Source organism: Lethenteron reissneri, chromosome 30 (assembly GCF_015708825.2).
Source record: "Lethenteron reissneri isolate LAM-NWPU_2019-01 chromosome 30, ASM1570882v1, whole genome shotgun sequence".
Lineage (NCBI taxonomy): Eukaryota > Metazoa > Chordata > Hyperoartia > Petromyzontiformes > Petromyzontidae > Lethenteron > Lethenteron reissneri.
Genome location: NC_083808.1, coordinates 13,521,885 through 13,549,165, shown reverse-complemented (window position 1 = coordinate 13,549,165; position 27,281 = coordinate 13,521,885). Strand labels below are relative to the sequence as shown.

The following is a 27,281-nucleotide window of genomic DNA, read 5'->3' as shown; positions in this document are numbered from 1 at the left end:
AGGGGCGTGGAGGGGAGGGGCGTGGAGGGGAGGGGCGTGGAGGGGATGGGCGTGAAGGGGAGGGGCGTGAAGGGGATGGGCGTGAAGGGGAGGGGCGTGAAGGGGAGGGGCGGGGGCGGGGGGGTGGTTCTACCCGCCTGAGTGTTTCCCAGACCAAGGTGGCCGCCGACTACCCGCGTCGCGGCCATTCACCCGCGGTCGAAGCGTCGGGGAGGGACAGAGCTCCCGTCTCGCTGTTGGCTGTTCGTCTCGTCGCTTCGCTGTCCCTCCGCTGCTGTTGTCGCTGCTGTTGTTGTTGTTGTCGCTGTTGTTGTTGATGCCTAGGTCGGGACTCGGGAGGAGAACGCGGAGCTGAGCCCCACCACCCACACCCCACACCGGCGGGCGGAGAAGGAGCGACATGGCGGGGACGGCGACACCCGAGTGGGGCCCCTTTGACGAGAGCTCACAGGTTGAGGCGAGTCGGGGAGGCCACGGGAAGACGAGGGGAGAGACGGGGAGAGAGAGAGAGAGGGGATAGAGGGGATGAGCTCGGGGATGGACGGGGGCATTATGGATGTGCGCGGTGGGGGTAACGACAATAGACTGAGAAGGGATGAGGTGAGGTGAGGGTTGAGGTGAGGATTGAGGGGGTGAGGTGAGGATTGAGGGGTGAGGTGAGAGATTGAGGGGGTGAGGTGAGAGATTGGGGGGGTGAGGTGAGGGTTGAGGGGGTGAGGTGAGAGATTGAGGGGGTGAGGTGAGAGATTGAGGGGTGAGGTGAGAGATTGAGGGGGTGAGGTGAGAGATTGAGGGGTGAGGTGAGAGATTGAGGGGGTGAGGTGAGAGATTGGGGGGGTGAGGTGAGGGTTGAGGGGGTGACGTGAGAGATTGTGGGGGTGAGGTGAGAGATTGGGGGGGTGAGGTGAGGGTTGAGGGGGTGAGGTGAGAGATTGTGGGGGTGAAGTGAGTGATGGGGGGGGGGGGTGAGGTGAGAGATTGGGGGGGTGAGGTGAGAGATTGTGGGGGTGAGGTGAGGGTTGAGGGGGTGAGGTGAGTGATTGGGGGGGTGAGGTGAGTGATTGGGGGGGTGAGGTGAGGGTTGAGGGGGTGAGGTGAGAGATTGAGTGGGTGAGGTGAGGGTTGAGGGGGTGAGGTGAGTGATTGGGGGGGTGAGGTGAGAGATTGTGGGGGTGAGGTGAGGGTTGAGGGGGTGAGGTGAGAGATTGAGGGGGTGAGGTGAGAGATTGGGGAGGGTGAGGTGAGTGATTGGGGGGGTGAGGTGAGAGATTGTGGGGGTGAGGTGAGAGATTGTGGGGGTGAGGTGAGGGTTGAGGGGGTGAGGTGAGAGATTGTGGGGGTGAGGTGAGGGTTGAGGGGGTGAGGTGAGAGATTGGGGAGGGTGAGGTGAGAGATTGAGGGGGTGAGGTGAGAGATTGTGGGGGTGAGGTGAGGGTTGAGGGGGTGAGGTGAGAGATTGCTGGGGTGAGGTGAGGACTGAGGGGAGTAGCAAGAGAATGATGGCGAAAACTCGGAGAGGTGTGAGGGAAAGAGAGGGATGAGGGGATAGCCAGGAGAGGTGAGACGAGTTAAGAAGACGAGTTGATGGAATGAGGATGGACCGGGGTCAGACAAGTGCAGCGGGATCGGCATGGAAACGAGACGAGGGGCAGCGGGAACCAAACGTGGACTGGGAAGCAGAGCAGATGGGGCAGCGCTGTTGGCTACGTACGGTGTGAAAGAAGTTTAACATACAATATATACAGGTGATGCAAAGCAGCAGAGGGAATTTGGGCATAAAGCAAAGGACGAAGCGTGCGTTCGTGGTTCAGTAAATGAAACAGGACCCAAAGGTTGGGCTGAACGATTTATCGATTTCAAATCGAAATCGCAATTTGAAACAATGCAATTTGCTAATCGCAAAGGCTGCGATTTTTAAATCTATTACAGTAAATATTGAACTGAAGTTTGACTTTTAAAAATGTTATCGCAAATCAAATCGCAATCGCAATATCTGTCAGAAAAATCGCAATTAGATATTTTCCCCAAATCGTTCAGCCTTACCCAAAGGGCAGAGCTAACTTCTGATTCGCATGGTTGAGTCAACATACATAACCGCTGTGGGAATGCTGCCAGCAGCATGGGGCATTGGGTACGGACAGATCAATAGGTGCATCGGGCACAGTGGAGGAGCATTGATGCACAGGGCATGGATTGTAGAGGAGCACAGGACTGAGTCAAAATATCAGGAAGCACAGGGTAGGTTAACATCTCGCCGCAGTGGTGAGATGTTAAATTTTTTGCCTGGTATACAGGAGGTCATTGGTTCGATGCCGACCCTGACGCTGGTATACTTGTATCTTAATTTGAAGCTTTCGTGACTGCAGGAATCCATGCTCTTTGGTTCTTTCGGTAAAGTCACGTAGGTATAAAATAAAATAAATCACGACGTTTCTATCGCAACACAAGCGGTCGTCCTCAGGTGGAAAAAATACAATCCAGCAGTGGAACTGCTGAACCAGCGAGAGAGCAGTTACAACAAGGTTATATATGTGGCGATGTGCAAGCAAGCTGGGTCTGAGCTGGATTGGAATTCCATCCACGGACCCAAGCACGTCATGTTGTGTTAATGGGGGAGATTAGGGAGAGAGGGATTAAGGAGTGTGTGTCTCTCTCCCTGTGGTTGTGTGGATTTTTCTCTGGGTTCTCCGGTCTTTGGAAGATATAAATTCCCACCTAAAATGGCACTTCGTTGGGTGATCTCTTGTGGCTTTTGAAAAAAGAGCTTAATAGTGTGTCTAATCTGGTAAAAAAATATAGTCTTAAAAGTTTAGTTTAAAGACCACGATGGGCCAGGGGATGGGGAAACATGGCGTAGGTTGGCACACAGAAAGGGGTTCATTCCTGGGCCTGCAGGGTCTGGTTCAATGAGGTTCGTGCAGAATGGCCAGTGGTTCACCCAGCGTTATGAAGGGTGCTGCTGGAGTTTACAGCCAGAATTATTAAAGTTTGATATGGCTTAAGCTTGACATTGATAGGGAAAGTACACGAACAGTTTTTTTCCTGAAAGATACAATGTCCATTTACTAACAGCTCGGCGTATGCCAATATGAGCACAGCGCTCCTCACATACGACGCTACTAATTCACAATTGCGGTGCTTAATTTCTAAAAATGCAATTTTAAATTAAATTTCCGTGTTTACAGAAACAAAAGAGTATAATAATTAACAAGTGAGAAAATAAAACGCATACTGATAAAAAATATATGTACAGTATATTTGTTATAACAATGAAGACCAGGTATTTAAATCAGAACACAGTTACTTGCATTTTGGCAAGATGCATTTTAGTTTTAATACCTGTATCAGGTCTCTTGCAAATCTTGATCGTTTTATGAAATACATTTTTCGTATACAGGACAGTATAGGCATGAGTTGCAGAATTGCAGAAAATGTCATTTATCCCACTGTCCCTTAAACGGTGTGTCAGAAAGGGCAAGCATGCATGAGCCGCACTTGTCAACATTAAGTGTTTCCATCTTGGCTAATTACTAGCTTTTGGTCCAGACAATGTGTAAATAAGTATTATGCCATACACTTTATGTCACTGCTGCCAGTTGCTGTGACCAAAACATACAACTTGCCAGTACAACATCTTGAGAATAAGTACTTGCATTTTTGTTTATCGTGTGAATTATGTAGCGTCCTCGGCTATTTTCCATAAAAGGATTTTTTTAACAAATATCAGAATTGAAATATTTGTACTGGAGGAATTTGATGAGCTATAACGCGTTTTTTAACAGATTTCCAGAAGGGGCACGGGGTAAGGACATTACAACAACAAACAATATAAAAAGATGATAGTAGTGCAAAGTACAATCAATGTGTATTGACATTGGGGATGTCACTGTGTGGTGCCGGCCCTGGAGGGCCATGACGTGTGATGTACTTACGTCTCGGATAGCATCGTGTGTGTTGCTGAGTGAGGCCGGCTCGAGCAGAGGACGGAGTGCGATGCACTGTCATCGCGTACACCCCGTAGGTGGATGTAGTACTAGTACTAGCCCTAGCGGGGCTTGGTGAGCGCTGGGATAGCGAGGGCACCACACATGTCGTGCAGTGCGGGCTCCCACAGGAGGGAGCAAGAGAGTGTCAGCACAGGGACAGGGTTGCCCCGGGCCATGGCACTCTGGTTGACCCCGTAGGCACGTGATCCGGAGTGTCCATAGAGAGGCCCCCAGGTGGGGGGGCTAGAGGGTGGTCACGTGTCCGGGGAGAGCTCTCGAGAGGGATCGAGAGAGAGCTGGAACGCTCGCGAAGGTGGGTGGGGCTGAGGGTGGAGCCGGCCCCAACCCAGGAGGATATAAGGTGGGTCCCTGGGAGGGACCGGGGTCGCTTCGTTCTGCAAGCAGGAAGCTCCACGTTCTACGTCTGAAGAGGCACCAACACGTGGCCCGGGACCCGAGTGGGGGTTCGGTCTGTCGTAGCCATAGCCCCTGTATGGTAGTGTAGTTAGCTGGGTGGTCACCACCCTAGGCTGTATCTGGTAAAGGGGGCAATTACCCCTTTTGTATATACGTGTTGTGTAATAAATATGTTGCATCTGAAGAACAACGTCTGCGACTCAGTTGGACTCACTGCAACTGGTGTCGGAAGTGGCCAACACGCTAGTCTATATAGCTAGCGGTAGACTATGTCTACACATCGCAGACCACGTACCAAAACATCGGACAGTGAGGAAGAGGACCTTGTACCGCCTATGGCTCCGGAGGATTGAGGGGAGACGCTACCGGCGGAGCAGAGCGCTGTCCGGACACGCGACGCCTCGCCGTTGGCAGAGGCTACCTTCCGGGAGGCGCATGGTCGCCTAGCGGAGCTCCTCCATGCTGCGGCTTCGATCCTCACGGAGCTCCATCTCACGGATGCGCCGGTAAAGGAAAAAGCAGTGGTGCTGCTCGTGGACGATGACTCCGCCGCCATTTTGCAGCGGGTGGGAATTTCGGTGGCGCAGCCTGCGTCCTCGGCCGCTATTTTATCGCCGGCGCGGAGCGCGCCGATGGACATCCCAGCTCTCCGCCGTCGGCTTCCTTTTATCAAAGAATTTGCGACTAACAGTGGCGATTGGGTGGCTTTCAAGCGGCGGTTCCTCATGAACGCCGACTTGGCTGGATGGGCGGAGGCGGAGGCGCTGCGGGCGTTGCCTGCTGCCCTCGACGATGATGTTCTTGCGGCGTTTCTCGCCATCCCGCCGCTGGAGAGTTCCACCCTTACTCAGGCTTTTGACCAGATGGCGTAAATCTACGAACCTCCGTCGAATACGCGCCACAAGTTCGCCACACGACAGAAGGGTGAAACCAAGTCGGCCCTCGCCTTCTCGTAGCGCGCTTTTGGCGCTGGCAAAAAAGCCGCCTTGGGAGGGTCCCTGGGAGGGTCCCTGGGAGGGACTGGGGTCACTTCGTTCTGCAAGATGGAAGCTCCACGTTCTACGTCTGAAGAGGCACCAACACGTGGCCCGGGACCCGAGTGGGGGTCCTGTCCGTCGTAGCCATAACACCTGTATGGTAGTGTAGTTAGCTGGGTGGTCACCACCCTAGGCTGTATCTGGTAAAGGGGGCAGTTACCCCTTTTGTATATACGTGTTGGTGTAATGAATGTGTTGCCTCTGAAGAACAACGTCTGCGACTCAGTTGGACTCTCTACAAATGTTAACGAATCACCCAAGCATATACAAATAAAACTAATCCCCATCCTACCAGGCAAAGTCCACTGAGGTATTAACATATTATTCAGAAGCGACCTGGCCACAAATGATTGCTCAACAAAGTAGCTTATCATTTGAACATTTATAGCAGAAAAATTATCTAAATAATATCAATGCATGTTTCTATGGTCAAGGGGGGCACCATGGGCCAACAGCATGGCAAGGTCAAGAGGTCATCATGTCCAGTCTTGGTGATGCCATCAACTCTCACTTGCTTTCTTCTGATCAAATACAGTACAGTAGTGTGGAAGTCTACACCTAACCTTCAAGGTCTGCTTTTACAGAATCCCACCATCTGGCTTTACATGTTGCCCTTGTTCGCCATCCGCTGAGTGGCACCCGTATGCCTGTCTTGGTAACCTGCCCTACTCCATCCTGCTCACATGCCTAACCCACTGCAACATCCTTTTCCTAGTTACCCGCACTACCGGGTTAGCATAATAGAGCCATGCTCGATCCCATGCTCTATTATGAAGTTACAAGTTGCCTACCCTCCCATTTTTTCTCGCGTCAACCACATGCACTTGTATTTAGAAGCCAAAAGTACAATTTCTAGTTGCTTTGTTAAATTCCAACACCGAACCATACAATACCATGGACATTACCCCTACCTCAAACACCTATTTTTTACATTAGAGTTGACATCTACTCTTTTACACAGTATTCATGACAGATATGCTATTCTGTAGTTAATGTGTAATCTATGATTGTTTCAGTCTTATCATCAGGTGATATCCCTTTTATTTCGTGTGACTTGAGGCTAGTTTATGTTACACCAAGTTCTAACAAGTCACAACAGTAACCGATTGGTAAAAGCGTGACTTAAGACAAAAAGAGGCAACATGACATATGTGAGCATGATAGGAGAAAACAAATATCTGCACTCATAAATTAAACCGAAGGCAGCACTGACTTAACCATAGATAAAACAGCGAGGAAACAGTTTAGCCCCAAACACAAAGTTTACAATTTGGTCTCATTCTTTACCTCGACTTATACACGTGCTTCATCACAAACATATCTTATTCAAATATTAACCTCTTACAAAGTATTGCAAGAAAATTAGGTGAGCTCATGATAAACATTTAGTTTAAACTGGAATGTTACTATGACACTGATAACCTAGCATTGGCTGAACGTTTCTGCTGCTACAATGTGCTGTGAACTGCTATCTTTGAGCAGTACATTGTGGAAGGATCATCCTCAAAACCTAAAGGTACCCAGTTTAGGATTATGAGACCACTCCTTGTGTCATGATGATACACCCAGTTAAGCCATCATTAGTCCACGGTTACTTTATTTAACCAATTGCAATTGGGACACAGTAATCTGGAAGACCTCTAAACCTCTGTATTTTTTCTTACAAAGTCACTGCTGGGATTCCACTATAGCTATTTTATACAATTTATCGTGATGTGGGTCATTGGTCAAAACCTCTTATCACAGTCTACTTGCATGATGCATTTTCGTGTTTATTCAATGGATTCACAACACCATTTGACTTGCCACAAACCATTGCATTTGTTGTGAATGCCTCATCCCCATCAACTGGATAGTCTGCCCGGGGTTAGCTAGTGATCCCCCTGTATTCGTCTGAGACCTCGGAGTATCCTCATCAAAGTGACATCTTGCTCAAGCATGCGTACGATGGTACTCATCTCTGTTCACATGCATGAAGCAGTGACGTACATTCCACTTTCCTGTGGTAGGGGTCAGTCTTCATCGGACAACAATTTTTGGTGTCTCATAATATGGTACAAAGATTATTGACCCCAGATGGATTGTGGGTTGAGTTGTCCTCAACCGGGATTGGACTTTGAGATTGTGCGTTGAGCGCCGTTGCTACAACATGATGGAGATGGATTGTTCTCAAAGGGAACTTACGTGTTCATTGAAATAAGATGCATATAAGAATAGATATTATCTTTTCTGGCAATAAAACAGGTGTTATGATGTTAAAACACCAAATAGAAACCTTTTGCAAGGAATCATGTCTGCATTAACCACATATACTTGTGGTGAACATGAAAGAAAAAAAACATGCTCTGGTAGTATATGCATTGCCTTTGAAACTGATTGGTCCACATTAGAGACAGCTTTCTTCATAGCCTAGTCTCAAACAGTGTTAGACCAGAGGACGCCAAAAGGCGAACAGCGGTGTGCACCGTTAATAAGATTAACACTTGCACACTGGCTGAGTAGTAAAGTATAAGATATGTTTTACATATCGTGTATAGTACTTTTGAGGTTTTTAAAGAGATTAACATATGTTCATGTTGGAGTGTTTTCATAGGCAGAAACTCTTTGCTTGCTGTTCTGCACAGGGATTTGCATGCTTGCCAAACTGGGTTCAGTGAGGTTTTTTATTTGATTCTTGTATCTCTTCCATGATAAAGTCACGCAGAATTACGCAACCTCTCCATCTGCTGTTAAGTGTGCTTTGAAGAGGCTGATATCATTAATACGAGTAGGCAATTGTTTGCTTTCAGTTCCACATTTTCAACTAAATTAAAAGAATACGAAGGGTGAAGATATAGATGTCCATGTTTAAATTGTTGAGAGCTTCCATATCTTATTATGATTAGCACCTCCAATTCGTACGGTTGGCTACGTACCAGTGCGAAAGAAGTTCAACATACATACATACTTATGGGATTCGGATCAAGATATTTGGTAAACTTTAACTGTGAAGGTGGTCACCATAGGAACATGAAATTTATATCACGCCATCAAAACTACCAACAGAGATAAACATCAGCTAGACCTGGAGTGTGTAAACACTTTTTTAAGACTTAAATAACAGTTTGTTTATTATGCTGAGTTAACTCGTGCACCTATTGTACGTTTGGGTTGTGGGAAAATGGTGACATTTATGATGTACAGGTACCGTCTAGGGATGGACTTAGGGGATAAGGGAATGAGTTGAGGAGGGTGTCTAATGTGGTGGTTATATGAAGAACAATGCATTCTCAAGTTTGTTCAGCTATTGTTTCTCTGAGTGACAGCTCCCAGTTACTGCATTATAATACATTTAAAAGAACATGCACCATTCCCAAGACTCTCAGCAGTGGACTTATGATTCTCTGAGAGCCACTGCAAACCTGTACCCTTCAGGCTCATGAAGATGGGCACTCCATAGGCAGAAGAAAGTGGGGGCAGACGGCAAAGGAGGTCCCTTTGTATGTAGCCCGTACTGAATGATGGTGATGTGTGCCACAGCAGGGTGGCCCTGGCGTGGCTGGGGGTGGCGCAGCTGTGATTGACATGGAGAACATGGACGACACATCAGGCTCGAGCTTTGAGGACGTGGGAGAGCTGACGCAGCGGCTGGCGGACGCGGAAGAGGAAGGAGGCAGTGAAAACAACGACTTCATGGGGGTCAAGGGTCTCCGGGGGCAAATTGGGAAGCAAGTTGCCGACCAGGCAAGTTGTACTTCCTTGGCGTGAATGCTGCTAGATGTATGAACCTGATCGAAAAATAGGCAGGCACATGCTTGTCAGAAGACAAAGCCGAGTGGGCTAGGATTTCTACGTGTTTGTGAAGACAAGTTCACCTTTTTAGACTCGTTTACTGATGGGGCAAGTGCTCTTAGTGACCACCTGTTAAGGAAGGTGTGGCACAAGACATTAATGTGGCCAGCATCATGTCTTTATTTCTCCTAGTGCTTGTGTTGACATTGCATTTTTTTAAACCAAGTCTACCTATGGCAGATTCATGCAAGGTTTTGATAGTTGTCACTAATGTTCTTATCCTGCAGTTAAACTTGGATCACTACACCACTGTGCCCCACACACATGCACATCATTATATGCACGTACATTATGGAAATCAAATAAGTCTGTACACTCGCGCGTATGACCTCTTCCAAGCTTGTGTGCATGTGGATACTCGAACCTACATGAAACATTTTCAAAAGAACAAAAATGTTTGATGTCATTGTCGGTTCTACCGTATTTTACTGCCAGATGCACCTGTAATTCAGGAAATTGGAGATAGGGTTCGTGGATCACACAAAGATGGGGGTGTATGTTACAGAGTGAACACTTGTGCAGTAATACAACCTTCAGGGTAGCTATTAAGGTGTGATAACGTGGGTGGGTTGTGAGCAGGTGCAAGTGAAATTAGTTTTTTATCTGGCCGTTTTGGTCTCCCACATGAAATATAAAAAGGATTGGCCAGATATCAATGAGATCATTTTTTATGAATATTTGAACTTTGTTCAGTTTTCCTGCTTAAATATAATTATTTTAATATAAGAAAATTATCTCCAACGAAATGGGGAAAATGTTGCCAGGCTAAATGTGAATACTCCTATTTTGGTTAAACTGATATTTTCAATTCTGAGAGATGAAATTTAGAAAAACACAAATGTAGCCATATTTAACGTGATGTTTTGTTTTAGTGCAGTTATTTGCTGGGCTGACTATCAACTTGCAGCACTTGAGAACCTAGGTTAAATCACAGGCAGCTGGCTCCATTCAAACCGAGGATCTTGGTGGTGCCTGCTCACCGTTCCGAGTTCCAGTACCTCGCTTCCTCTAGACTCGCCTCCTCTCGTTTCACCTTTGACACTTTTATTTCATGTTGGAATGATGCGTGTCTTCTACCTGCTTTATTTGAAATCTTGGATATGCTGACATGACAGGTATGGAGAGCAGGCAAGCAGCAAGCGACCAAAGCCTTCACTCTGTACGCGAATATTGACATCCTGCGGCCCTATTTCGACGTGGAACCAATTCAAGTCAGAAACAGGTTAGTATTAGGATTGCTTAATGAGAATTGATAAACCTTAACCATTTGTATGATCGATTACTGGTTCCAAAAGTCAAGAACTGACAACCATTTTTTGTGGAATGTTTCCAATGAATGCACCAATATTCACACATGAACATACAATTGGCACGGCACCTGTGACTGATTGGTAACCGGCGGCAGTCTTACAATGCATATACCTACGACAGGCCTGAATAGGTCCCCACATGATAAGATTTGTTTCTCATTTAAGGTAAAATACAAAAAGGTAAAGGTGTTGTCCTGAAACTGCTTGCTCATGCCACTTTTGGAGGAAGCGCCTCCAATGGAGGGAGTTCTAGAGGGTATCTGTTCTATTCTTCCATACTGACTAGACGTGCTGGATGAGGTGGGCATACCTATACTTTGCCCCACCATGCAATCTGTCAATCGACTAACTGTATAGCACCCATTATACTGGTGGGTGGAGAGAGTGGAGGGAATTTTAAGAAACCTACCTCATTGTTTTAACCAGTGGTTCTCAACCTTTTTTGGCTACTGTACCCCTTGTTGAAGTTTGTTTCAACCAAGTCCCCCCTTGCCTGATCCAACATGGTTCTGAGAAATAAATGTATGAAGAATGAACATCAACATTTTAACCCATTGTCGATTTTGTGAGGTATCCTAACTAGCTTGTAACTGCAAGCGAATAAAAACTAATTCAACAGACACTATGCATGCATGGCGTAATTTGTTCACGCCTACTCTTGGAAACCACAGTGTTTATGATCAGTGAGTTTAGAAAGGTATTTTATATCGTTCTAGCTTACCATATGGATTAAAATGTTATCGTAGTTATTTTATATTGGCAGATTCATACGTAATTATTCACCACTGACTCTCGTGTATGGTATAATTTCACACGTAAATCTCCTCACGTACCCCCTGGGATATTGCCACGTGCCCCCAGGGGTCTGCGTACCCCTGGTTGAGAACCACTGATTTCAACTATGCACCAAGAGATCGAACCAAACCAGAGAGCTCTGGATTGCAAGGCTAGTGTGTTGACCATTATACCACGACAGCTTATTTTGTGTCTCAATTAATAAAGTCAACATGTTTATTAGTGCTCTACACATCTATGTGTGCCACAAACTGGCAACCAGATTTTTTCTTTTTTTCATTCAGTTACTGGTAATGCAAACGTCTTTTTTACCACACCAGACAGAATGCAGCTGAAGGTTTAATTTAAATAATGCTCTTTCGAGGTGTGTTGATGCACACCAATAATATAATCAACACGTGAAGTAAAACAGTTTGTATCACAAATCGGTCTCAAGCACGATGTAAGAAAAGGTTAATAAGGGTTGGAGACTGCACTAAACACCATGAGACCTCTATCTCTCTGGTCTCTGTTTATGTGCAATGGAGGGCCCTTGCCCGAAACGTTGCCAATTATACATTTTAAGGCAGCGTTGTTGATAAGTGTGATTTTTTTTTATTGCGTTTGTGCTCCGCTGCCAATGTAGCATCACCAATGATGTGTTTTAAGTATGATGTATGATACACCCACCTGCTGACTAAGAGGGTCCCTGTAAGAGGCAGTACAGCAAATGAGGCCGTGTTCTTTGTACAGAGTTTCACTTTTCACTGCTTGTTAGAATGCGTCAAATTTCCAGCATGCTTTTTTTAATTGCTTTTATTTTGTATTGCTTTTATTTTAACACTGCACTGACTTCAAAAGTCAGTATCTCCCTCCTCAAACAAGCACTGTGACATGCTCATCTTCAGTGTTAGATCAGAGCCGGTGTGAACATACCTCACTCCTATGGCAGTGGCGAGGCTATCTATATAAACTACTATTGCCATCTCAAACAGTAATACAGTAGTCATTTTATTGACCCCAGATAAGGATGATGACCTGATTTGACCCCGGACCAGGATTGTAACTTTTGACGTTCCACTTGTGAGTCAAGCGCTGTAACCACTTCACCACCCAGCAAGATAATTCTGCAATAATTACACAAATAATGTTCACGATGCGAGTTGTAGCACTGTTAGGGTAGACCTTGATATGACATCCATGTGTTATTAAAACAAAAGCCTAGTGCAAACCACAGCCAACCATTTTAACTATCCGTGGATAATGGATCAAGTGAGGACAGAATATGCTTGAGTTTCAGGTGAAGAGGTTGTCTAAACTATGTCATGTGCATTAAGCACACAAGAAGACAAAAGATAACTTTTTGCAAGGATGCAGGCAGCTGCATAGCAATTTCCATGGCACCTATGTAAAGTTGTCTGTGGTGAAATGCCAATGAATGTCAGATTTAATTTCATGAAAATGACATGTATTCCACAAGTGCACTATAATATTACATAGATGATTTGAAAATGTAGTAATACTAATTTTATCTGACATGCACATGTGTAGTGGTGTTCACGGAGGCACACACTTGAATTCGGAGGCACTATGTTTATTACAACCCCAACAGGGTAACTCCCTCAGCTTACAACGTAGCTAACTAGACCCCAACAGGATCACTACATAACGTACAACACAGTTAGCTAACTCGGTCTGGGTAACTAGATAACTGGGTCAGGGCAGCAATGTCTGCCTGACCCACGATGCCGAGCGCGATAACCGAAGACTGACGACTGTAGACCAACGATGACGAGACGAGGAGACGTCGCGCTGAGGGTTGATTTCACCAACGAGCCAAGAACACTCTTGGGACTGTTCCTTTATGCTCCTGGGCGTGGCCTCTAGCTCCACCTTCGGCCATGCCCCCTTCGAGACCTTTCCCAAAGGATCTCGACTGAGCATCATGTGCCCTCGGGTTCACTCAGGCTACCACGTCCTCAGTTGCCCTCTCTCAGGCCATCACCAAGAGTATGTCCCCTAGGGCTGGCTGACATGCCACACTTACTCTGGTGCTAGAGAGGTTCCAGACGCACAGTTGCACTCCTGTAACAGTAGCTGGCGCGAACACCCTAGTGACACCATTTACGTCACTACACATGTGTTCAGGATTGCTGTTATCTAAGCACTCCAGTGGAGTTGGATAATAGGGCTATCAACAAACAAACATTGTGTTTGAAGTATTCTGGCAGCAGTTAGGTTTCTGCTTTGTGGCTTGAAGCCATATTATTGTGGTTTTCAGGTCCATACTGCATCGTATTTGTCAAAGCACAGAAAGAAATGCAGGGTATCCCTTTATTTAAAATTATTAAATCAATCATGAATAGGCTAACTAATACTACTTTACACAATATATCTAAACAAATGTTCATGGAAGAGATATGGTGAGCACTGAAAACTGCCTCCAGGCTTAAGTACAGTGAACCTTGTGAGATTTTAGCACACCCCATGTATCTCTTGTGCAAACACGCAGCAGAGGTAAGGCTGAGACAAGCCCAGAGTTGGCTGACATGGCTGGTATTCTATTTATTCTTAGAACTGGGTATTCCTTGTACCACTTGACTGTGACTATTCAATGCTGGGTCACAGTGTGACAACATTTAAAAGCCTGTATGAAGGGATATAGTCACATTCATATGTTTTTCATGAGGATGCAATGAATCATTCATAAAAATATATATTATGCTTGTGTAATATATAGAATCCTGCATGTAAACATTTATTATTTTGAATTTTCTGTATGCATGCATGTTGAACGTATTTCGCACCGTACGTAGCCAACCGTGCTAATTGGAGGTGCGGAGGAAGGACAACAAACTAAACACGAAGAGCAGTTCTAAAGAAATGAGATTTAAATTTAAAAGTGCAGAGTTCCAGTGGCCTCCTAATATCAGAAGGAAGTTTGTTCTGAACGGCCGCAGAGGCACATCTGATAGATTGCGATGCAGTGACCGTCTTTGTTCGATGGTTAGCCAAATGCCTATAGTATTGCATATGTGTATGTACTACTATAGGTTCTGCATGTATCACAAGCGCAAAACACTTTTGATCATGATCTCAGGCAACAACAGGTCATGAAATCGTGGAGGGGGTAAATGATTACATCCCTAGTTTTTTTATGTTCTGTGTTTGTAGGTATTAATTTGTTGCATATTTATTGCAGGTTGCTGGAGTCACTGGTTCCTGTTCGAATTGTAAAGTTTCCTCAGGTTAGTCTACACAGCCATGTCATTAACAATATATAGATGCATGACCTTTATAACCAGGTAGGCTAAAGAAACATACAATGTTAAATGTATTAGCCAAATATTCAATATTGAAAATTACCTGCAAATTAACTGTTTTTGGATTACACATGGGCAATAATGCAAAGTTTTGCAAAAAACTTGGCAGGACCCTTCTGGAAAAAACGTATTGAGACGCTGAGGCTTTCCTCTTTAAACAGGCTTAATAATAACAACAAATGTAAGAGCTCATTGAGACCAGAGATAATTTTCAAAGCAAATCTGGGTATAGCACCTTTTCCATGAGTCGCAGCACTACAATGAACCAGAATAAGAGAGGGACAGGGAGTAGTGTTGTGGTCATGCAAATTTTCACATGCCTCTTTTCTACCATTCTGTCACCAGTCTTGTCCATCCAATTATATTAAAAAATATTTTCTGCAAAAGTCAAATTGTCTCACTGTGCAAGGGAGCGTTCAGCAGTGCTGATCTGCATTGGTGGTTGTGAGCCAGTGGTGTAAATTCCATATTCTATGATTAGATATAATTCCACATCACTAATATATCCATGTTCCTATATCATAGGCCATTATGTCCATGGAAACAAGACTTTTACTTCCCAAATTGCAGCAGGGATGCTAAGCTGAGTAGGATAAACTCTGATATGATCTACAGTTGTAGATTGAGCGCACTGCGACAGCGTTATAAACTGGATATTGTGAATGATTACAGTGTGAGTAGTGGAATCATGTAATTTAATTGTACAAAGTTCAACAAAGGACAAACTCATAATTATTGTATCTTTTGGTAGAAGCCCCAACAGGTGTTTTATCATTATACGGTGTGCGGTTTTTTCATATTCAGAATCTTTATTTAGAATCTGATGAACTATAAAGCTCTTTTTCATAGATCTCCAATAGGGTTAGGTCAGAGCGTTACAACAACAAACAATACACAAACTCGATTGGAGTGCAATTATAGGGAAGGTAAACAAATAACCTAAACAAATATACAGATAAATTTAAACTTTTTATCTTATCAGGTAAAGCCCACTGAGCTATTAGCTTATTTTTCAGAAGCGACCTGGCCACATGTGATAGCTCAACAAAGTGGCTTATCAAAAAAAACCGAAAGGAGTGCAAAGTATAGGAAAGGTAAGAAAGTCACTAAAAATAATTAATGAATAAAGTATATCAGTACAAATTGCAAAAGTATTCAATTCCTGCCGGTGTTTCAACAATAAATGTAAGCTTGGGCAAAGTGGGAAAACAAGAGACCCAAACCATACCAAGACAACACAGTCCGTCAATGAAATTGCACATTAACATGGAACTGTTGATACATGGGTAAGGACCACAGTTACAAATCACATTGGCAAATGTGGTTGTATTGAGCACTAATCTTCATCAGGATATATTTTTTTAAGGGAAATTTACGATGTTTTTTTACGATACAAAATTTACGTTACAAACTCTACACTGAAAGGCACCTGCGTCATGAGTCAAACCCAGGTCCTTCTTGCTGTGGGGCACCAGTTGTATCACTGAACCACCTTGCTGTGTTATGCGCCAACTGTATGGTGGGCGTTTTTGGTGAATATCACGAATCAAGCAGTGTTTGCAGCTATAGAAAATAAAAAATAATTACAGGTTTTCACCCGCATCGTGTGTTAATATATGCATATTTTTCCATTCATCAATGGATTTCTGGTGAGAGTCTGGGTTCATGTAAGTTGGTGACAATGAAATAATTACCTTGGATATGCTATGCCATCTAACACTGTTCTTTTTTCAGAAAATTGCAGGAGAGCTGTATGGGCCACTCATGCTTGTGTTCACCATGGTGGCCATCCTGCTTCAGGGCATGAAGACTTCCGATACTATCATAGTGAGACTCAATAAATTGTGTTTTGTTCACCGCCACCTCTATATCACCGAAAGACGGTCAGGTTGCATGGACATTGGTACAGTGGTTTTGGCAAAAATATAAATCGGCAAAACAATCATAAAGTGTAATTTAAAATGACAGAGTAAAATTGTCTGCAAGGCAGTGGGGCAATGGGGTCATGGATAAGAATTTGCAGAAAATAAGATTTGCCCTATAGTCCCATGTATTTACATGGAGTGGGTTCTCTGCAGAATAGCCACAATGTATCTCAACTTTGCTTATATCAGGGATTCATCTGTCATCACCTCCTGTATGCCAGAGTAAACCATCCATATTATACACAGGGTAAGAAAATTGTTAGAAGTGTTAAAATGTGATTATGCCACAATCACTGATTAAAGTATGTGACACTCTCATTAGAAAGGGTTGTGGGTGGTGTTTATTACTGTCCACATATAAAAGTGCCTGTTTCTTTCCGGTTTCCTTTTTCAGAGAGAGGGAACCCTCATGGGCACGGCCATCGGCACATGTTTTGGGTACTGGGGAGGTGTGTCGTCTCTGCTCTACTTCATGGCCTACGTGTGCAACGCCCAGATCACAATGGTGCAATTGCTGTCTCTGCTGGTTCGTTCCCTTTCATTTGCACCACAACACTTTTCACCCTGGTTAACTTTCCTTAGTCATTTACAAAGCAGTGTCCTGTACACATCGCTGTTAATGCTTCCTGTTGGGCGACTGTTGTGTTGCAGGGCTATGGTCTTTTTGGCCCCTGCATCGTGTTGTTCGTGACATACAATGTGCACCTGCACTCTCTGTTCTATCTCCTGTGGATTATCATCGGTGGACTCTCAACTTTGCGATTGGTATGTGTAAAATTTGCACGTTTTTGCTTTATATCGTAGTGACTGCGATGGTTACTCTGTGCTGAATGACTTTTCAAGTACATTTTGCAAATCTAGTCATTGCAACACTCTCGCCATGTGAAACAACTACTGCATGTAAACATGGACATATGGTACCGTGGTGGCAAGATGTTAACAACCTAGCCTGGTGTACATGAGGTCGTGGGTTTGATTTACTCCTGTGTATTTGGAGTTTGCATTTTGTCCCCGTGATCGCATGGATTTTTCTCCGTGTCCTATTTTTTCCCTCCATATTTAGAAACATGCTTTTAGAGTATTTTGCTGCGATAAATTTCCATTTGTAGTGAGTCCAACTGAGTCGTAGACGTGATCTTGGTAGCAACACTATTTATTCCGCAACTGAACACAACATTACACAATCTACACTAAGGTCTCGAATGCCCATCTAACCACGCTATGGCAGAACTTGACACGGTTCGCTATCCTGGCCTGGACCACAAGCTGGGTCCCTGACCGCGTGGATAGAGGCTTCTTCTCCCCGACGTGGATCTTTGTAACACCAGCACACGAAGAACCCCGAGCTTTCCATGGGGCCCCCCGTTATATCCACCCGGGCTGGGACTGGCTCCGTCCTTCGCCCCGCCCACCTTCCAGATCTCTCGAGCTCTTTCTCGAAGGTTCCCGAGAGCTATTTTAGAACACGTGACTGCCCAGCGGCCCCCGTCCACCGGTGGCCCCCCTCCAATATCATCCGGTCACGTGTCAGCAGGTCAACCAGCGTATCATGCCCCAACGTAACCCTGGCTGGTTGACGCTCCCTCTCGCTCCCTCACAGGGAGCCCGTACCTCACACTGGTGCCTCCGCGCTGACCAGCACTCACCCAAGCCCCACTAGGGCTGGTACTACACCCCGTAACCGGGCTGCCCATAATGACAACACATTATCCGCCGTGGCTTCGTAAGCCCGGCACCACACAGTGACAATCACAGTCACTACACATGCATTAAGCCACTCTGTTGAGCTATCATTGGTGGCTAGGTCGTTTCTGGAAAAGAGCTATACAGTTACCTCTCGTTTTACGCGGGGGTGGTGTTCTTTAAAAACTTAAAAATGGCGCGCGAGAAGGAGATGCTGATGCTGTCCACTCTTGTGGTTGTCGTACTGCACCTCAGGCAGCATCGCTACTGAACTTTGCTGCTTGACTAACGATTAACTCGCAGCGCGTTTCATACACTATGGCTAACGCGCTGGATTTCTTGATGTCAATAACAATACACACTTAACAAAAATAAGTGTAAAATAATCGAATGCGCTCTTTCAACATTGTGTTATGTAAATGTGCGTAAAACGCGAGGCCTAACCTGGTTAAACAAAAATTGTTTAGTTATATACGACCCTTTTATCAATCCACTGCTGGACAAGGGCCTCCCCACACATTGAGCACGCTTCACCACACTGTTCAGTATAAGTTGCTGATAGCAGGGCACTGCACTAACTTCTACTACCTTGGAGGATGCAATCTGACACATAATTACGTATTGGTGGTTGCATGCCTGGGCTGTGTGTCCTGGGTTTCTCCACTCAGGAGTGAAGTTTTGTTGAAGAGGAAAACCTTTGTGTTTGAAAGTGTGGTATTTATGCCATCTGTTATCACCTCTTAGTGGTATTGCCCAGGTATGACTGTTACATTTTTAGTTTGTTACTATATTACCGTATGTTTATTGCTCTCTCCGCTCGGATGAAGGTCCATCCAAGTGGACTCTAGGGAAACCACTTGATAAGCTTGAGCTGTCCATAATGCCTGTAAACTAAACTATTTTTATTCTTGTTTTTTTCGGTAATTATTATTATTTTATATTATTTTATTATTTCCCTTCTACGTGACTTTTCCGAAAGAACCAAGAATATGAATCCCTGCAGTCACGAAAGCTTTAAATCAAAATTTAAACTTTTTTTATTTTACCAAGTCAGGCCACGAAGCTATATAGCTATGTTTCAGAAGCGACCTCGCCGTAAATGCTCAATGTAGTGGCTTATCACGTGGAAATTTATAGCAGCCAAATACTCACATGTTTATAAATGTGGAGGGAAAAACTGGAGGACCCGGAGAAAAATGCATGCAACCACGGGGAGCACACGCAAACTCCGAATATACCGGCATCATGGTCGGAATCGAACCCGCGACCTCCTGTATACCAGGTGAGGTAGTTTATATCTCGCCACCGTGGCACCTTTGCAGCTGCACATTGAAGCATGAATGTAGCCTTAAAACGAATTCCAGCCACAGCAAAAATCCTGTTAGCCGCTGTGTCTGTGCAACTCTATTCACAAGGATAGAGCCCAACAATCCCTGCTATGCCACAATGTCCGGTGGTGTATTGTGAGTGCTCCACGTCGAGTTTAGTGCCGGAGGTAGATGTAATATCTGTCACAGAGGCAACCCATCCTTGAGCCGGGAGCTGGGGTTTGAGGGGTGATTTTTTTCCCATGGATCAGTATTGTTTTGATATGATTGTCAAATAATAACCTTATTTTTTAGGGTTCCATCTTTAAGTGAAAGATAGACAAAAAGTAAAACGTGTGACAAGCCTACTATGGAATTCCGAGTGACCAAGACGTTAATCGTAATGTGGAATATATATTGATCTCATTCCGAGCGTGTGTTTCTGCCCAACAATGCTGCATGGTGATGTGTGTGCAGGTTTTCGTGCTGGTTTCACGTACTGTGGGCCACACGCAGAGGCTGGTGCTGGGTGGAACCGTCGCTGCGCTGCACATGCTCTTTCTGCTTTACCTGCACTTTGCTTACCATCGCATTTTAGAGGGTGAGTGCATGCGGCATTCACCTCAACACCACTTAACCTGTACGATAAAACACAATGCCCAGTTAATGTTAATGTTTGCATTATTTGGATGATAAATATACACAGCTATGGTATGCTTCTAACAAACTGAGCATAAGGTTTTCCAAAAGCACCCTTGTTAAAAATAGAACATGCTTATATTTCAGTTTGTGGAATACACCTTGTATAAGCTTATACTCTACAGTTGTTAGAGAATACATTATAAGTGGATGGTTGTGAGATCGGGGTAACTTAGCCCATCTTCTCTATGGCTTTATTAATTGAGTATCAGCAGTGGTTGCCCTATGAAGACATGGGTCCTCGCCATACAAATGTGGAATTTCCACCACCGGCTGAGGACCGCCAAAGCAGATGAGCACAGCTCCATGCTCATTCAAATAGCACAGTTGGCTACGTAGGGTGCAAAAGAAGTTCAACATACATACACTCGAGCAGCAAGAAAATTTGACTTTGTGACTTTTGAGTACATGATGACGGTGTTAACATTTTGAAGCAGGAGTTAACGTTCTTGCGTTTGTGATTTTTTTAGGGCTGATCGATTCATTTGACATGGATCCTCTCCCTGCACGAGTCCCACGGGAAGTGGCGGCCATCACATCAAAACTCGTCCTCACCAGCACCGCGGTCTAAACATCCTGCACACTTGCTTGCACCCACCACTACCAATGAGTCACGGCACTCAACCTGTTCCCAACACTCAGCAGTCTCTTAATACAAACTCTATGCTTCTGATGTTTCCTGTAACCTTGTATTTTTCATCAAACTTTGCCTCACGCTCATTAATTTTAAGACAGGTTTGACTTTCCAATCGTAATGCATGGGGGTTGATTTGGTACGAGGAAATGTTTTGTGTTTTTGTTCTAATGAGCTGGCCAAGTCATAACTAAAATATAAGTTGCAAAATGTCATTGGCAGGGTATAATACAAACGATATTTCAGCCAAATTATCTCCAATTATGACAGCACGAATACAAGCTAGGTGACTGCTTTTAAAATAACAGCGGTTGTGGGGATTGTAGTACTGTAATTATCTAACTATGGTTGTCATATACATTGTATTTTTGTTCTGGAACAATATAATTGTCCGTTTTCTTTAAACCTAAGTTAAATGTATATTTTTGTTTTTTTCCTTGAATAATATTAATGTTTCCCACTCAAATTTGTGGCTGTAATTCTTTCATGAATATCAAGTTACAATTTTCCTTTATGAAAACAAATTATGGAAGAAGTGCCTGCCTGTGTTTTTTTATTGCAGTGGCTGTTTTCAGCATAAAGTATAAAGTTCTTAACTGCAATTTCCCCTCACTTGCTGTTTTAAACTAAAGGGTTAAGTTTCCCATCTTGGTGAAAGGATTTGTTTGCAATTAATCATTTTACGTTATTATTTTACGTAAACAAACTTATATTAGGCAAACTTTGTTTTGTGGAGATAGGATCTAAGTTTATTTCTTTACAACCATGGTGATTTTTCAAGTTTAACTGTTTAAATATATATATATTATTAAATGGATCTATCCTGGAATATATTGCATTTTCACATCATTGCATAAATGTTCATTCCACTAGACGTGAATATGCAATCGAAGTAGGAAGTAATATAAATAGTATAGGTTGTAATTTAATACGTGAGAAACATAAATATTACGGAAGCTAAGTATAAATAGTTGTCAGTGCTAGAAAAATTGGGCAACTTAGAAAGAGGGATGAATACAGTTATACAGCTTGTGTAATAGCTTGCTGCATATTATTTAAATTGTTAATATCAAACGATAACACTGGACATGATTCACGTGTTGGGGGAAAAAAAATGTCATCCAATTTTTGGCGAAAAAGTGCCAATGTCTCCTTTACCAGCAGTGGCGTGAACTGCCACGTTGATGTGGATCCAGCCATTTTGTCAAGGTGTGCATCTGTACCTTTGCGTATAGGGAACCATTAGGTCAAAAAAGTATGATTGTTGCAATTTTTAAGATTACAGCTTTATTTTGTCAAGTATATATGGTGTCTAATTAAAGGATCCCAAAGGTATTGGATGAAACCAGGAATTATGGTTTCAATGCTAATTCTTAAAGACAAAAGAGGATGTTGAAGTCTGGAATGAGGATTCTCACCAACTATGACTTCAGCATTAGTTATGGTTAAGGGTCAACCAAAGCTCATACATCTACTGACAGGTCCCAGACTATTTGATTGGGCTGTGGGATCTGAAATACAGCATGATATTGTTTGTGAGATACTGACCAACATTATAGTGGATTCTGTTGTGAGATTCTGGGCAAGATGTCCCTCCCTGTTCATGCAAACTCAATTGTGGTAGTCAATTTGAGAAACTGTAAATGGACATTTTCAGTTCAAAACAAATTAGCAACTTGCATTCTTTGAATTCTAAACCCTTTTAGGATGGTGATTAGGCCTTGACTTTTCTCTTGTACAATGTTTGCATGCTTATTTGCAAAATAATACACGAGATGGGCTGTGCGCAATGAAATATAATGATGTCTGTTTTTTTACCCGTTTCCTTATGATCAAAAATATAACATGCTTAAGCAAACCTAATTGACATTCGTATAAATTCGTCGTTTTTTTCATGCGTACTAAATACAAGTAAAAGATGAATGTGGGTCCTCAGCCACACCTTTCTAGTTTGAGCTCGCAAGTAAATTTTAAACTAATGTTTCAGGCTACAAGCCACTTAAATAATGTTCTGCTACGTGAATATGGATTACTTTACTCTAAATAGGCCTGCCTGCTGATTTTTGTTAAAAATGTTTTGGAAAATGATTTATTTTAGATCCAGTTGGAGCTCGGGTAGGTTTCTCAAAACGGTTTTTTTGTGCCCAAATCAGCATTTGCTGCTCATATAGATTCCTGTACAATACGCTGCTTGTTAGTTATACACCCATTTTTAAGTTAATATTTTGTAAACATTGTATGCTTTTCTTAGGAGATACATCTATTTATACGGCTGTTATTGGATTCAGGCAAATTATTTAGTTTGCAACGATGACCCTCAACATAGTAACGATGGTTTCATTTTTAAGTTTGATGCCATCATGACAGCAATACGGGTGTGTACTCTTATGGAAATGACGCTATATCATAGGATTCACACTGGTCTGGTGTGTCTCCCTAACATTGCAAGCATTCCTGTATCTGTAAAGGTGGTGTGGCCACTTATTGCTTTCTTTACTTGCAACAAAATAGCCAGTACTATGGAGGCTGCACAATGACATCACTACTTCCCTTGCCACCTGCACTGGTTTGGGTTATTATCAGTACATCGTCACACTACGAAAAACATTGGACATTTTTTCTAATTTGGTATATTTACCTATATTCTGACCAGACCATGCATAGTTTCGCAGAAATGTGTTATCCCAGGATAAAAGTGGTCGGGGACATGAGATGAGTCTTTCCGTTCTTCGTGACTGATAGCACATCCTGTACTTTGTTACTTGGGATTAGTGTTTGAGCAGAGCTGGTGCGAGAGGGATTATGGTAAAATGCATCGGTTGTTTAGAAGCAACAGCAAATTACATACTTTAAATAAATTAGATTGTAATTTCCTGAAATAGCAAATAAATACAAGTTTGAGGGAAACCTTTGAAATAAATTGCACGTCCGTAAGCTTTTCGTCACTGGTGTTACAAAATATACACACGCTACATGCTGTATATGATGAAAAACGTAGTATTTTAGAACCCTGACCTGCATCCATTTGGTCCACTAATCCTGTAAATGTGACCGCAATTCTTTCAGTCATCCTCAGACTTCAACTACACGCAGATAAGGTAGTAGGATTGGCAGAAGCTTTATTGTGGCCCATTGCTTTCTGCATATGATTCACGCAATGCCATATGGACAGACTTTGATATAAAATCAGAGAAAACAAACGTGGGTCAAATGCCGTTGAACGTACGTGCGCTTTAACATAGCCAGGTAATTTGTGTTACAGGATATATCACACATGACGTATAATGTGTCGAACAGCATGGGGACTTCCACATGTCCGTTATTATGGGAAGCATAGGATGCTTAGAATTATTGTGAGATAAGTCCGGTTGGCATGTCTTCACCATCCTGTGTTAAAACGTGACACATTCGTTACAAGGAGCATTCACACTGTCTTGATTGTCATCAAGCCCCGTATATATATATCACTTGGTACTACCCGATGGGAAGTTTTATTTGAAATGTAAAATTTATATAGTACAAATAAAATAATTGAGAAATATATTTTGAAACTTTTATTGTATTGTGACTTAAGTAGCAACAGAAGAGTACAAGTACATGGTTGTCTTATTACCTGCATTCAAATCTTGACTTAAAGCTTTCATGACTGCAGGAATTCACATTCTTTGGGTCTTTCGGTAAAGTTACGGAGATAGGTTTTTCTTTGAACCTATCTACGTGACTTTACCGAAAGAACCAAAGAATATACCTGCATTCACTTTCAAGTTTTAAGCTTATTTTGTTTAACCAGGTGAAAAACTCGGAGACAAGGATAGCCTAATTTGCAAGAGTGACCAAAGTAACAAAAAGCTAAACAAATAAAATAAAAATTACGGGATATTTTGAGAGAATATCTTGGCAACCAGCTACAGGACCCAACAGAATCAAGCGGTGGCAACGTGTGGTCGAGTCAGTCACAATGTATACAAGAGTGACAACATTGAAAGCCTCAAGGCCACATTACGGACAAATCTATTGCCAAGACGTTCTTAGGACAAATTCTGTCCATTGAAGTGATGGAACGAGGTTTTTGTATTTGTAAAAACGTCTGAATCGTTGGCACAAGACGGCGTAAAGTTTATTTAACATCCAGTTGCAGTTCATGTAGGTTTTTCAGAACGGTATTCTTGTGCACAATCAGTATTTGCTGTAGATTTGAAGCTTTCGTGACTGCAATGATTCATACTCTTAGGTTTGTTTCGGTAAAGTCACGTAGGTAAAAAATTAAATTAAAATTAATAGAAGTAATAATAGAAATAAAATAATAAATCACGACGTTTTGGAGGCAACACAAGTCTCTGTCATCAGGTCGGACCGTCACAGCTAAATTTACTGCATCAAGCGAGGCAAAATTCCAAGAGACAAACCCTTAAATACAAGTTAAGGGGGGAGGGGCTTATCTGAATGTGGTAACCAGGGAATGGAACAGTATTTGCTGCTCATATAGATTCCTGTACAATATGCTGCTTGTTAGTGATGCACCCGCACCTTCGATTAGCACGGTTGGCTACATACGTAAGAGTAAAATATATTGATATCGTGATGCATTGAAACATTTTCAAGGCACACTGGTATGAAGATGACGTGAACAAATTTATTACATGAATATACAAATGTCATTTACGTGCTGTTATGGCACATGTTTCAATGTAAAATGATCAATGCAGTAGTTTTCTTGATGAGACTATTTGAACAGTAGCATTAGTCATTCCTTTAAGGAAATATCACAACTGACCTTTAGATAGCTCTCAAAAGATGTGACTAAACAATGCCACAGTGTGATGAGCCCAGAAATGTTTTGGGCTGTAGAAATGCCCAGTTTACACAAACGGACAACAGTGAATAAACACGTCTAAAGAATGTTTCAATCCGTGCATATTACCAATGATCTCATGGGTTGGAAACATGGCCACTGACGATGAAAATGGAAGTAAAGCTTGAACGTTTATAAAGCAGTATGGTTACATTATTGTTTGGAATTACAAAGGCATGGGGAACACAAATTGGAAACATTGTCTTAAGAAAAGTGGGCTTGGGCATAATGTATGGCCATGGTCAAGACTGTCACCTCCGATTAGCATGGTTGGCTACGTACGGTGTGAAAGAAGTTAAACATTATGATGGAGTGGCAGCCAAAGGTTGAAGTGGCAGCCAAAGCATCCGAAAGGATGACCACCGTGGAGAATGGAGCGATGAGATGAACTTGTGCAGAAGCTTCATGGATTGTTGCACCATGAGATAGTGAATATGTGGGAAGGCTTTCATCCAGCAGTGAATAAACCATGGCTGATGACATATGAGCCATCACAGATGTGCAAGGTGAAAGTTGGCGATATTATTTTTCAGTCGGGCCCACACAATGTCCACGAATCTAGTCCCATGTTACCAGAACTCATTCTCCCAATTCCCATGTTGCCACTGCCTAGCAGGCGTGGAATTTGGCCATCTTTAACGTACAGTGCTGTATTTAAATTCTCTACTATATTATTTCAACAAATGTTATGCCTTATTCTGCACTGAGGGAGCTGCCATTTTGGTCTTATGAATGGGTTCGCAAGCACACTCCACTTGCCATCCAAAGGTCACCAGCTCGCTATTCCATCTCCCAGCGGGGAAGTTGAAACAATGAATGTTTTTTTCTCAGACCTGCCCCTGGCTTCTGTTGACTCAATAGTATAATACATGTGGACACCACAGTTGGTCTCTGATCGGCAGGCCGCCTGTGGTCGGGTCAACTGGAGGTACTCACGCCGCTTCCGTCTGTCTGTCAACGTGGAAGAGTAGACCAAATGCCCACTCTAGGAGTTCCCTGCAGTGGAGACTCCTTCCGCCAGCAGTGGCGTGAGCAGGCAACTGCAGAGCTGCGCCTACACCCTATAACCGAGAAGCCAGGGAAAGTGGCTTTCAGCCACCGTTCGCAAGTGCCAATCGGTGCAAACATTGCTAACATTTCACTTGAAACGGTGAGTGGTTACCGGTTTCGTGCTTACCAGTTAACAACCCTGCTCCTATAACTACGGGGCATTTTTTTCCAGTAGCAAAATGATGAAAGATAAGAATTGGCTTTACCCTTTCTGGCAATAAAGCAGCTAAGATGTTCAAGCACCAAAAGTTACCTTTTGCAAGACATCAAGTCTGCATTAACCACAAGTACTTGTGTCAAAACATGCAAACAGACATGCTCTGATAATGTAGTCGGTTTCAAAGACAATGCAGAAATGATTAGAACATTTTACCACAAGTGTTTGTGGTTAATGCAGACTAACTAAACTATTTTATTTTACCAGGTAAACCCGCTGAGCTATACAGCTCTTGT

At 43.3% G+C, this 27,281-nt stretch overlaps 1 protein-coding gene across 2 annotated transcripts; it reads left to right on the top strand.

The window, feature by feature from the left end:
- Positions 1-138: 138 nt before the first annotated feature.
- LOC133349546 (protein YIPF3-like) lies at positions 139-21,522 on the top strand. 2 transcript variants are annotated; one of them, XM_061563101.1, is made up of 9 exons: positions 139-457; positions 8,963-9,163; positions 10,387-10,493; positions 14,558-14,603; positions 16,413-16,505; positions 16,998-17,129; positions 17,255-17,368; positions 20,071-20,194; positions 20,763-21,522. In XM_061563101.1, exons 1-9 carry the CDS (start codon positions 401-403, stop codon positions 20,861-20,863), a joined length of 975 nt encoding a protein of 324 aa, XP_061419085.1. In that variant the 5' UTR covers positions 139-400; the 3' UTR covers positions 20,864-21,522. The 2 variants fall into 2 exon arrangements, with proteins under 2 accessions (XP_061419085.1, XP_061419084.1); XM_061563100.1 differs by having other exon boundaries at positions 8,960-9,163.
- Positions 21,523-27,281: the final 5,759 nt, after the last annotated feature.